General features: G+C 45.2%; 1 protein-coding gene across 2 annotated transcripts in view; it reads left to right on the plus strand.

Moving 5' to 3' along the window:
- The window catches only part of LOC126272054 (SH2 domain-containing protein 3C), a 950,261-nt gene that overhangs the window by 473,314 nt on the left and 464,134 nt on the right, over positions 1–12,813 (plus strand). For both annotated transcript variants that reach the window (XM_049974570.1, XM_049974571.1), the window contains exon 4: positions 9,245–9,320. In XM_049974570.1, the coding sequence (XP_049830527.1) occupies positions 9,245–9,320 (76 nt within the window). The remainder of the gene's footprint in view (positions 1–9,244; positions 9,321–12,813) is intronic.

A 12,813-nucleotide genomic window follows, 5' to 3' on the forward strand; every position in this document is an offset into this window, starting at 1 on the left:
AAAGGGATACCAAGACTGCTTTCGGCAGTGGAAACTGAGTTGTCGGCCACGGTGGCCCAGCGGTTCTAGACGCTACAGTCTGGAACCGCGCGACCGCTGCGTCGCAGGTTCGAATCGTGCCTCGGGCATGGATGTGTGTGATGTCCTTAGGTTAGTTAGCTTTAAGTAGTTCTAAGTTCTAGGGGACTGATGACCTTAGAATTTAAGTCCCATAGTGCTCAGAGCCATATGAGCCATTTTTTTTTGAAACTGAGTTGGGAGAGGTGTGTCAATTGCGCAGGAGAGTATTTCGAAGGCGACCATGCACAATAAATAAAGGGTAAACGTAGAAAAGTTTTGTGGACAAGCTTCTGGAATTTTCTGAACAGACCTCGTATACTACAGCGACCTTTTACGGTTCCTACAAAGCTTCTGTGAATTCCTTCTATTATCTGTTGTTATTCTTCTCCCCATCAGTCCTATGTTTGGTTTTGATGATGACGGCGTCATTTCTCGAGCTAGTCATTTTATTTGCTAAATGGATGGCGTCCTCTACCATTATCGGACACGTCTACCCGTTATTAAACCAAATGCCCGACCCAACTGTTGCATCTCACTCCAATTATAGTGCTTAAAGACCGTCACTCTTCTGCGTTTCTCAGTCCCTTTTGATTAGTTGATGCGCATCTTTTCAGTGCAATCATATCCAGGATGTCTCTATTCCTTCTTATCCTCCTTCGGAAAAATCGATGTTGCCACGCTCCGAACAAGCATTTTCACGATATTCTATTTCACTTTTAAGGACATTTTCCTAGATTAGAGAAGATAAACTTCTTTGCCAAGATTAAACATTAATAATGTTCACTCTCCATAACCTGTTTCGGTAATGAAACTTACTATCTGCATCTGATTAACGAAACCGGTTATCGAGAATGAAGGTCATTATTTGCGATCTTGGCGAAGAAGTTTATCGACTCTAATCTGTTATCAAAGAGTGTTCCTTGCAGCTCAAAATGCGTAAACTAAAAAAAAATTTCCTAGATGTCTGCAGACTGCACGCTTTCGTGAAAGTTTGAGCGGCCTCAGAAATTCTAGCGCGGAGGTCTCTCACATCTTCTATCGCAAGAAATAAAGATTCGCTAGTACTGTCACTCGTTTACTCTACTAATCTTTCCCCTTCCAACCAGATGTCAAAATTCTGCTCCTCTTTACCTGCATACGTTTTTACTTCAAGTATTTTGTCTTATTTGTTTTCATACAGAACTTTTCGGATAGTAATATTTTGTCTGTCACGCAACGTGCACATAGCTCATTGTTGTAGCATTGTTATACTTGTGATTTTCGCAACAGCTGTAGCCAGTTTCTCCAGTTTTTACATGTGCGGCGGACTGTGACGTATAACGATCGCGTCATTGTGCAAAGTCGACGCCATACAGGGTGATTTCGTGATGACGTTAGGAACTTTCAGTGGTGATGACGAAGGGTAAATGTATCAATTTAAGATAAGGGAGCCTGGTCCAGAATCGATCGAGTCGAAAGCCATAATCGAAAATGTTCTGATACCTCCGACAATGCAATACGTGCACCAGTACTGTTGTTGCTTAGTCTGTAGGGTAGGTAACCTTGGGAGGTAGTAGTATGGACAGGAACAAAAAAAAAGCCCTGTAAACATGGGCGATAAAATTCGTACTGTAGGAGCTAAAGGTGTACATCTTCGATACTGTAAAACACATCTCATGTACTGCAAGCGCTTTGGCTTCCATATTTTTGGAGGCGGTAGTTTTTACTGAAACAAGAAAAAATGTCCAGTAAATATGGGCTCTAAAATGCACATCTTACGAGCTGTGTGCACTTGATCAGTCGAGGAGACCATTTTCACAATAGCGAAGATGAGCAGATGCTCATAGCTTTTAACGTATGCATTTTATTGGCCATATTTACTGGACCATTCTTTCATGTTTTGGTCCATACTACCTCCTCTAAAATTAAGAATACAAAAAACTTGCAGCTGAAGAGATGCGTTTCACAGAATCGAAGACGAACAAGTGTCCATAGCTCTAAAGATGTACATTTTAGAGCCCATGTGTAATAGACTTTTTTCTTGTTTTGATCCACACTACCACCTCTGAAACTTGACTGCCCTACAGTCTTGGGAACAACGCTACGCGTTTCTCGGTGGTTATCACGTTTACATTACGCGATACTACTGCGCAAGGCTGTTTCATACAGTGTAAATGCACCTTAAAACACTTCTAGAGGGTTACAAGAATTCTTTAATTGGAAGAGAACTGTCTCTGGAAGACAGCGAAGATAGTGGCTTGGGAAAGTCATGGTGTAACGTTATGCAAGCCGGCTGTAAAAAGTCATGGCCAAGTTAACTGTACGCTATACAGGGTGATTCCGTAATAATGATGCTACAAACTTTCAGGAATGACGGAATAGGACATATGCATCAATTCAGGGTAAGACACCCAGATTCGGAAAAGAGCGCGTTGAAAGCTATGAGAGAAAATTGTTCCGATACCTTCTTCTTTGTGCCACGCATACTTGTTTCACACAGTCAAAGACAAAGACTGGACGTGATGAAAGCACAAACAGTAGTTAAGACTCTTTCATACAGTGAAAGTAAACTTAAGTTCTACTACAATTGCAAAAGCACGATTTCAAATTTTTACTGAAAATTGCGAAAAAAAATATAAAATAAAAATATCGTCTCTCCATATTGCCCTTTCGATATACATCTGCGTAATTTTTTCCTCTGTGTGGCACAAATAAGGTTGGAAGTGGTAGTGTGAATGGAATAACAAGATTCCCGGTGTGATGAAATAACACACGCGTAAAAAAAAATTTAAAAAATATGCGGCTAGTGTGCTATGTCTTCACATCAGCAACAGGCAGAGGCGTGTAGGGGAAATGCTGACGTAATCGGCGCTCGGCGCTGCCAACAGAAACTGCAACGTTTAAATTCACCACGCAATTTTGACACTACGACTGCTTGGTCGCTGGCGTTAGCAGAAATGAAAAACACAGGGAAGTCGTCATTAAGTGTTCTGGAAAAATCCGATATCTGATACCTTTTATTGCGCCACCTACATGCAGTTGCCATTTTTAGCAAAGTGGTTATCGCCAAGCCTGAACGTGCATCGTTTTCCTTTCAGTTTTTGCTCTGTGGGGGATAGGCTGGCTGCTAGCTTGTTATGGATAACATAGAGCTCTAAAATTGGCAGTATATTTACATCGTGCGTCAGATATTTTTATGGGCTAGTGCGTCGATATTATTTCTTTGTATACGTCGACATATCGATACTTTTCTCGAAATATCTGTGTCCGACAGTTACATAATTTTTTTAAAAAAATATCGATATCTGATTCCTGACATTTTTAAAAATGTTAAGAGTCCTAGTTCCGAGCGTTAAATTCCTCGTTTTTAAAAATGTCAACACTCCTGGTTCTGAGTGGTAAATTTCTCACCTGTTCCGACTCCCTGAGTGACTTTCACTCTACAGCCCTTGTACCGAGCAGATAAAGTTATCCATAATACCCAGGGCACCCTCCTCCAACTACAAAGTCTGAGGAAAGATGTGTCTTTTGCTGGGAGCCATGTAACTTGGGTAATACGGGGAACGAAATAGACCCAGCAGATAAAATAGTTCGGAATATCCAGGACGCCCTCCTACAGCTACAAAGTCTCGAGAAGGATGTGTCATTCTGCTGGGTGCCAAGTCACTTGGGTACTACAGGGAACGAAAGGGCGCATTTAGCAGCCAAGGAGGTGTATTGTGATCCTCAGACACTTCAGTGTGACGTTCTGCACGCCGTTGCCTCTCTGTTGAGGTACAGAATCATGCGTCGATGGGAAGAAGAGTGGCTGGAAGTGACAGTCTGGGTCTAGGGAAGTCCACACCGCGACCGTGGCGTATCTGCTTCCAGATACACAAGCAGCACGAAGCCGTCCTTACTCGTCTTCGCATAGGTCACATCCGTACGGCAGGTGGCTTCTTGCCAGAGAGAGAGACGGAGGGAACATGTTTGTGTCGTCCAAACTGACGGCTCAGCCTTTACGTTCTGTTTCTCGCAGCGTTTCGCTGTTCGTAAATCAATGGGTGTGACAGCCATCTCGCGTGACAGCCTCGCGCAGCTTTGGAGACCTACCCTCCGACTGTGCGTTACAGTTACGAATCCCGCTCTAAACTGTGATACGAGGAGGTACCCAGGAAAAAAAAAAGAATAATATTGCCGTGGGCGGGGCTTGCATAGTACGCGCTTCTGCCGCCAGGCGCGTATAGCGCAACTCATTCCCAGCTCAGTGCCGCCTGTATTGTCGACCTGCCTTGTTCTGTTCATCTGTAGAGATCTTTTTTTTCTATGGCTAGTTTAAGTGAACAGTGTGCAGCTGTAAAATTTTGTTTTCTACTCGGTAAAAATTCTGCAGAAATTGTTTTAACCTTGAAAGCAACTTACCAAGTTGACGCTATGTGAAAAAGTCAAGAGTACGAACGGTTAGATCGATTTAAAAATGGCGACATGTAGACTGATGACAAACCTCGATCTCGACGTCCATCAGCTGCCCGAATCTAAGAAAATATTGAACAGATTTGAGAGCCGATGTTGACAGACCGTCGATAGACAATTGTCCAGGTATCAGAGATTAGCGGGTTATCTTGGAGCTTTGTTCAGCGAATATTAACTGAAAAATGAAAAGGGTTGCTACCAAGTTCGCTCCTCGGATTCTGATTGACAACCAAAAGGAAAGTCTAGTTGAAATATGTCGTGCTTTGAAAAATCAGCTTGAAACGTAAGCAGATATTCTGCCAAAGATCATTTCTGGTGATGAGTCATGGTGCTGTGGATGCGACACACAAACAAAGCAACAGTCAAGACAATAGGCGAAGTCATCGTCACCACCTCCAAAAAATGTCGTCGAGTCAAATCAAACATCAAAACAATGTTGATTTGCTATTTTGATGCCAAGGGTGTAGTTCATTCAGAGTTTGCTCCGCCAGGTCAGACCATCAATCAGACCTTCTATTTTGAAGTTTTAATAGGACTGCGTAAAAAAAGACCCGAGTTGTGGCAGACAGGAGGTTCTTCCACGACGACACCGCAGCTGCACACACAGCCACCTCTGTTAAATAGCCTTTGGCTAAAAATGGCTTGGTTCGCTGCCCCATGCATCTTGCTCGCCTGACCTGGCTCCGAGCGACTTTTTCTTATTTCCACGCATGGAAAAGGGGCATGAAAGGACATCGGTTTGACAACATCGAAGAAGTCAAGAAAAAAGCGAGGGAAGAGCTGTCATCCATTTCTAAAGATGAATACAAAAAATGTTTTGAACAGTGGAAGAATCGGTGGGACAAATGTATTAGTTGTAATGGAGAGTATTTGAAGGGATAAGATTGTTTTGTAAACAGTTTGAAAATACACTGAGCAGCTAAAAAAACTGATAGACCTGCCTAATATCGTGTAGGTGCCCCGTGAGCAGGTAGAAGTGCTGCAACACAACGTGGCATAGACTCGAGTAATGTCTGAAGTAATGCTGGACATCTTGAATCGTAAAGGACTCTCCATACATCCGTGAGAATACGACGGGATTGAGATCACTTCTGAACACCACGTTGCAAGCCATCCCAGATATGCTCAATAATGTCCATGCCTGGGGAAAAACATTTGTGATAAGTTCCAATGGACCAAACTTCTGATCTCACCGGTCCCTAATCTAACTTAAACTAACTTATGCTAAGGACAAGACACACACCACACCCAAGGGAGGACTTGAACCTCCAACGAGGGGAGCCGCGCGAACCGTGGCAAGGCGCCCTAGACCACTCGGCTACATCACGCGGCTCATCTTTAATGGCTAGCGGAAGTGTTTAAACAGAGAAGAGTGCTCCTGGAGCCGCTCTGTAGCGATTCTGGACGTGTGGGATGTCGCATTGTCCTGTTGGAATTGCCCAAGTTCGTCTGAATGCACCATGGACATGAGAGTATGCAGGTAATCAGACAGGATGCTTACGTACGTGTCACTTGTCAGGGTCGTATCTAGACGTATCTGGCGTCCCATATCACTCCAATTGCACACGACCAACACCACTACAGAGCCTCCACCAACTTCAACAGTCCCCTGCTGACATGCAGGGTCCATGGATTCATGCGGTTCTCTCCATACCCGTACACGTCCATCCGCTCGATACAATTTGATACGAGACTCTTCCGACCAGGCAACATGCTTCCAGTCATCAACAGTCCAATGTCGGTGCTAACAGGCCGAAGCGAGGCGTGAAGCTTTGTGTTGTGTAGTCGTCAACGGTTGACAGGCCTTCGGCAACCGGAAGCACATATCGATGATGTTTCGTTGAATGGTTAGCACGCTTACATTCGTTGATGGCCCAGCAATGAAACCTGGAGCAATTTGCGGAAGGGTTGCACCTCTGTCACTTTGAACGATTCTTTTCAGTGGCCGTTGGTCCCGTTCTTCCAGGATTTTTTTTCGGACTCAGCGATGTCAGAAATTTGATGTTTTACCGGATTCCTGGTATCCACAGCACACTCGTGAAATGGTCGTACGGGAAAAATCCTCTCTTCATCGCTACCTCGGAGATGCTATGTCCCATCGCTCGCTCGCCGACTGTAACACCACGTTCAAACTCACTTAAATCTTGATATCCTCCCATTGTAGCAGCAGTAACCGATCTAACAACTGCGCCAGACACTTATTGTCTTGAATGAGATTTTCACGCTGCAGCGGAGTGTGCGCTGATATGAAACTTTCTGGCAGATTAAAACTGTGTGCCAGACCGAGATTCGAACTCGGGAAGTTTGCCTTTCGCCGGCAAATGCTCTACCATCTGAGCTACCCAAGCACTACTCACGGCCCGTCCTCACAGCCTTACTTCTGCCAGTACCTCGTCTCCTACTTTCCAAACTTTTACAGAAGCTCTCCTGCGAACCATGCAGAACTAGCACTCCTGAAAGTAAGGATAATGCGGAGACATGGCTTAGCCACAGCCTGGGGGATGTTTCCAGAATCAGGTTTTCACTCTGCAGTGGAGTGTGCACTCAAATGTGTGTGAAATCTTATGGGACTGTAAGGTGTCAGGTAAATCCAACACCTTACATGAAAACCCTGACATGATAAGCAAATCCGGTAGTATGTCACATAGCTCCGAATAAATCGTGACATTAAATTAACCAAAGTAATACGAGTAACGAGTGAGCAAATGGAATACCACAGACTAACACAAGAATGCCTAAATGCATGTCGTACCTTCCCACCGTGAGGCAGACGCAGTTCCGAGGGGAGAAACGAGGACAGAAGCCGAGAGCAGAACCGTGTTAAGCTAGAAAAGGGAGGGGCTGGGCACCCACGCCGCGAGCCTACCTGTACAACTATACAACCCGCACGTTTTAGCGTGAGTCTTTTTCGCGTCTCAGGTACGTCAAGGATCACCCCCAGGCCATGTTAAAAGCTAGAGCCCTCCAGAAAAGCAGTATAGATCTTACGATAACACAAAAAGGGCCACTACCACCCGCAAGTTTTAGCGTGAGACTTTTTCGCGTGTCTGTTACATTAGGATCGCTCCCCAGCCCATGTTAAAAGATAGAGCCCTCCAGAAGAGCAGTATAGATCTTACGATAACGCTAAAAGGACCACACTAGCTGCAGGTTTTAGCGTGAGACTTTTTAGCGTCTCTGTTACGTTGCAAACTTTAAAAACATTGCCCCACCACGAAAAGTATAACGTTTCTGATTGGATAGACAGAATTTTTGTAGGCGAAGCTTAAGGTTAACTTTGAGACCCTGATTGGTCAAATGAAAACATAGCCAGATAGTTTTTTTACACTAACTTCGGTAAATTGTAGTAAGGAGAAGTTAAGAGAGAGTTGGTTCCGAGACGGCGAGCTGGATGGCTGCTGCGCCGGCCGCTGCCGCCCTGAGCCTGCTTAAACACCGACAAGGTAATGAACGCACGCGATGCCGCATTTTTGAGCGCATAAGGCTTCACTCAGAACTGCAGAAGTCTCATCTGTTACACCCCCTTTTTGCGTAATACTAGTGTCGATCGTTAATTAAAACTCATGGTGTTCACATTTGCCACTTGAAGTAAAAATCTGAAACGCGATGATTTTTCTTTTATATAGTTATTGAGAAGCCACATCAGCCACTGTAATTTACTACAAGTTAAATAAGTAATTAAAGATAATTGAGGGTCACTGTAGACCATTTTGATAGTTTTCTCTTTTGTGAAACTTAAATGAAACCTAGATTATAGATGTGATATGGCATAGGTCATCCTTCAATCGATTGTAGAACTTGGAAACCCATTTAGGGAATATTCGTTCACATTTTTGTTGAACGCAGTTGGTTGTTACCATCCTGTATTAAAACATTTCCTTTTATCAGTAGTGCAATTTATAAACGATGTTTTGTGATTAGAATAAATTTCCAATGGTAAACTTAACTGCTTTTTCGACGTTATTTTACCAGCTAACTAAAAATAGGAAAGCCTTGAACCCTTTCCACTAAATTTAGTTAGTATTAAGATTCTTTTACAGGGAGTGCAGTGGAGCTGACGCTGAGATCATTAAGTATTTGGTTATATCATCGCTAGTCTCACTGAACTCTTCTGAATTCTACATGTCATGTGTGGTCTGGCGTCTCCTTACCAGCAACAGGTCCCAGGTTCAAATCAGTTAATTCCCTAAAAAACACGCTCAGAGCGTCGTTGCGCGAAAGTGGTAGGGAGACACGATATAGTACAAACAGACACCACCATGAATGTTTAGGTTTTCACTCTGCAGTGGAGTGTGCGCTCACATGTGTGTGAAATCCTGTGGGACTTAACTGGTAAGATCATCAGTCCCTAAGCTTACACACTATTTAACCTAAATTATCCTAAGGACAAACACACACACCCATGCCCGGGGGGAGGGGGTGTTGGGGGGTTGGGGGGGGGGGGGGGGGACTCGAACCCCCGCCGGAACCAGTCGGAGTGTCCGCTGATATGAAACTTCCTGGCAAATTAAAACTGTGTGCACAAGTTTCACTTATTGTCTTATACAGGCGTTGCCGACCGCAGTGCCGTATTCTGCCTGTTTACACTGCTCTCTATACCAATACGCATGCCTGTAGCAGATACTTTGGCTCTTCAGTGTATACAGCTGTTGGAAAATAATCCTGGTGTTTTCAGTACCCCCTCGTATGTAGTAAGGTGAGAAGTGGTGATCCAGCAGAGGTTTTGAGTGCGTGCGTCTGTTGCGTGTTGCAGGTGCGAGGCGGAAGGACAAGCCGCAGCGACACAGCGTCGCTGTGGAGCCGAGCCGTCTGGTGCAGCAGAACGGCACGTGAGTACCAGCTAGCAGCAGGCAGCCGGCTCCATCTCTGCCAGCCGCTATCATACCGCCGCAGCCAGCCGCCCCGCATGCAAACGGCCTCATCGCGTTCCGCGTGCCTGGCTGCCCGCCTGCCCACACAGAACACACAGCCAGCGCCGCCACTCTGCTCTACTTTCGCCGCCAACGACGCGAGCATGTCCGCTTTCATTGCCGAGCCGCCTGTGATGTTAGACATCCCCCCATTACCTTTTTGTTACATGCCCGACGTAGAACCAACAAATTTTCACGATTTAAGACTCGAGGCTTTCGTGGGCGTGATAACAAATGAAGTCAAACGAGCCAAATGTCAGAATTAGAAATGTCTTATGAAGCAAGTGAACTTCCTACAGTTCCAGTGTCGCAGTAGGACAATTTTCAGTGGATCATGAAAGTGCTCAGGCACCCGCAGAAAGTACCGCTTCCGACTGCATGTAAACCACGTTTATAAAAAAAAATTAGTCAGCCCTAGAGAAGTCATTATAAAGCAACTTTGAATGCCGTGTAATTCTTCCCCTGGACTCGATAAACTCATGCTTTCGGTTAGGAAGTAACTCCACAAGGTTGTGCAGTCACGTGGCGTCCAGATCAGACCACTCGCTGAGGATTTTATTGCCTAGTTTATAACACTGGGTGATCAAAAAATCAGCATAAATTTGAAAAACGAATAAATCACGAAATAATGTAGATAGAGAGGTACAAATTGACACACATGCTTGGAATGACGTGGGGCTTTACTAGAACCAAAAAAATACAAAAATTTCAAAAAATGTCCGAGAGATAGCGCTTCATATGATCAGGATAGCAATAATTAGCATAACAAAGTAAGACAAAGCAAAGATGCTCTTTACAGGAAATGCTCAATATGTCCACCACCATTCCTCAACAATAGCTGTAGTCGAGGAATAATGTTGTGAACAACACAGTAAAGCATGTCCGGAGTTACGGTGAGGCATTGGCGTCGGATGTTGTCTTTCAGCATCCCTACAGATGTCGGTCGATCACGACACACTTATGACTTCAGGTGACCCCAAAGCCAATAATCGCACGTACTGAAGTCTGGAGACCTGGGAGGCCAAGCATGATGAAAGTGGCGGCTGAGCACACGATCATCACCAAACGACGCGCGCAAGAGATCTTTCACGCGTCATCCTGCATAAACATCGTACGTTCCAGCAGGTGTTTATCAGCCAGGCTGGGGATGATGCGATTCTCTAACATATCGGCGTACCTTTCACCCGTCACGGTAGCAGTTACAAAACCAGAATCACGCATTTCCTCGAAGACAAAAGGCCCGATAATGGTAGATGTGGTAAATTCAACCCATTCCGTGACGTTCTCGTTGTGCAATTGAGCTTCCACAACAGTTTGAGGATTTTCGGTAGCCCAAATTCCACAGTTTTGGGCATTGACAGATCCTTGGAGCGTGAAATGAGCTTCGTCGGTCCACAACACGTTACCCAACCAATCGTCATCTTCCGCCGTCTTTTGAAACGCCCACACCGCAAATGCCCTCCGCTTCACTAAATCGCCAGGTAACAGTTCATGATGCCGATGGATTTTGTACGGATAACATCGGAGGGTACGCCTCAGTACCAACCGAACAGTTGTATATGGAATGCCGGTGCGACGTGCCACTGCACGAGCGCTGACTTCCCCGTGCATAGGCGAACCCGCTACAGTCTCCATTTCTTCCTTAACTGTCTCAGCAGCATTACCCCTTGTGCTCGATCGGCTACTACGGGGTCTGTCGTCTAAACGACCTGTGGCTTCGAACTTCGAAATCATTCTCGCCACAGCTGCATTTGTCAATGGACCTCTACCCGTTCGAATCCCCTTCCTATGGCGACAGGATCGTAACGCTGAACTAGCACATTCCCCATTCTGATAATACAGCTTCACTAAAATCGCATTTTCAGACAACGTCAACATGCTGCGACTTTTGTATTTCAATTCCCCATCAGGGCAGGCTGGCAGCAGCATATGCGCTGCTCTTCAGCCAAAAGACATAGAACAAACAATAGAAGACATTTAAAAATAAGAAAGGAGAGAATATAGTGAATATAGATATAAAAAAGGGGAACATCATGGAAGGTAATAGACAAAAAACGGGGTGACTGTAAAATGGACATAAAAAACTGTTTAAAAGTAGCACACACAAAAAGCCACACACTGTGACAATTAAAAGAACACAATGCACTGTATGACTGGAGCATAAAAGTATCGATGGATGGCGTAGCATACAACATAACACTGACGGCGAACCTCAAGGCAGTACACAATTAAAATCACACCTCATGACGCACAGTAGAAACAGCACTAAACACAACACTGATATGGCACACTGACAATGATCAAAACAGAGGATATGCCAGGCGCTAGGAGATGAGGGAGACCGGAAGAAGGGAGGGAGGGGAAGAGATGGGAGAGATGAGAGGGGGGCGCACTGAAGAGGGCCAGGTAGGGAGGGATGTGGGAAGGAAGGAGGCAAGTGTGGGGTGCAGGGTCTCAGAGGAGGGGGGGAGGAGGAAAATCCGCTCTAGGAGAAGGAGGGAAGAGGAAAAAGGGGGCGCTGGGGAGTGGGGGGGGGGGGGGAACAAGGCCAGGTTATAGTTGGAAGGAAGGGTAGATATCACGGCGAAGTTCGTCATCTGGGAGGAGGAGGCGTTGGAAATTGCCCTGATGAAGGAGACGGAGGGTGTGGAGGTGGAGAGAGGGAGGGATATAGCGAAAGAGGCGCAGCAACGGGTGGGGGTGGAGAGGAAGGAGGATACCAGAGGGTGTGGAGGATCAAGCCTGTGGACAATGTAAAGGATGCGGAGATGTTGGAGGAACAGGAGGAGGCAGGGGAAGGGGATCAGTTCATACAGGAGCCTTGTGGGAGAAGGAGGGCGAATACAGAAGGCAATGCGGAGAGCATGGCGTTCAAGCATCTGGAGGGCCTTGTAAAAGCTCTTATTCTCTCTCTCATTCTAGCTCCTTTACACACAATTGTCATGCGCAGTCACTGACGTTTTGCTGTCCAGCGCCATTTATCGGACATTTTGTGAACTTTTTTTGTCTAATAAAACCCCATGTCACTCCAAACATGTGTGTCAATTTTTACCTCTCTATCTACATTATTCCGTGGTTTATTAAGTTTTCAAATTTTTACTGACTTTTTGATCACCTGGTATTTCTGCTCCAGTTCAAAATCAATCATTGAAAATGTGTACTAATGGAACTGGTCAGGACAGCAACATTGTAAGGAAAGACGAGACGTTCTGATAAAGATAATTGAATAATTAAAAGTCATACTCCAAAATCGGCGTAGCTTGGTATTGGTGATCAGCCATTGGGAGGGTGATGTTAGGCCGTCTATCGGTAAAAGTGGTTTGAATCGCCAATGATGGTGTGGATAAAAATGAGTACATTATCATGCCGAAGGAGAAGGTACTCCTTGTATGGATGAACTCTTTAAATTCGA

This window comes from Schistocerca gregaria, chromosome 5 (genome assembly GCF_023897955.1).
Source record: "Schistocerca gregaria isolate iqSchGreg1 chromosome 5, iqSchGreg1.2, whole genome shotgun sequence".
NCBI classification, from domain to species: domain Eukaryota; kingdom Metazoa; phylum Arthropoda; class Insecta; order Orthoptera; family Acrididae; genus Schistocerca; species Schistocerca gregaria.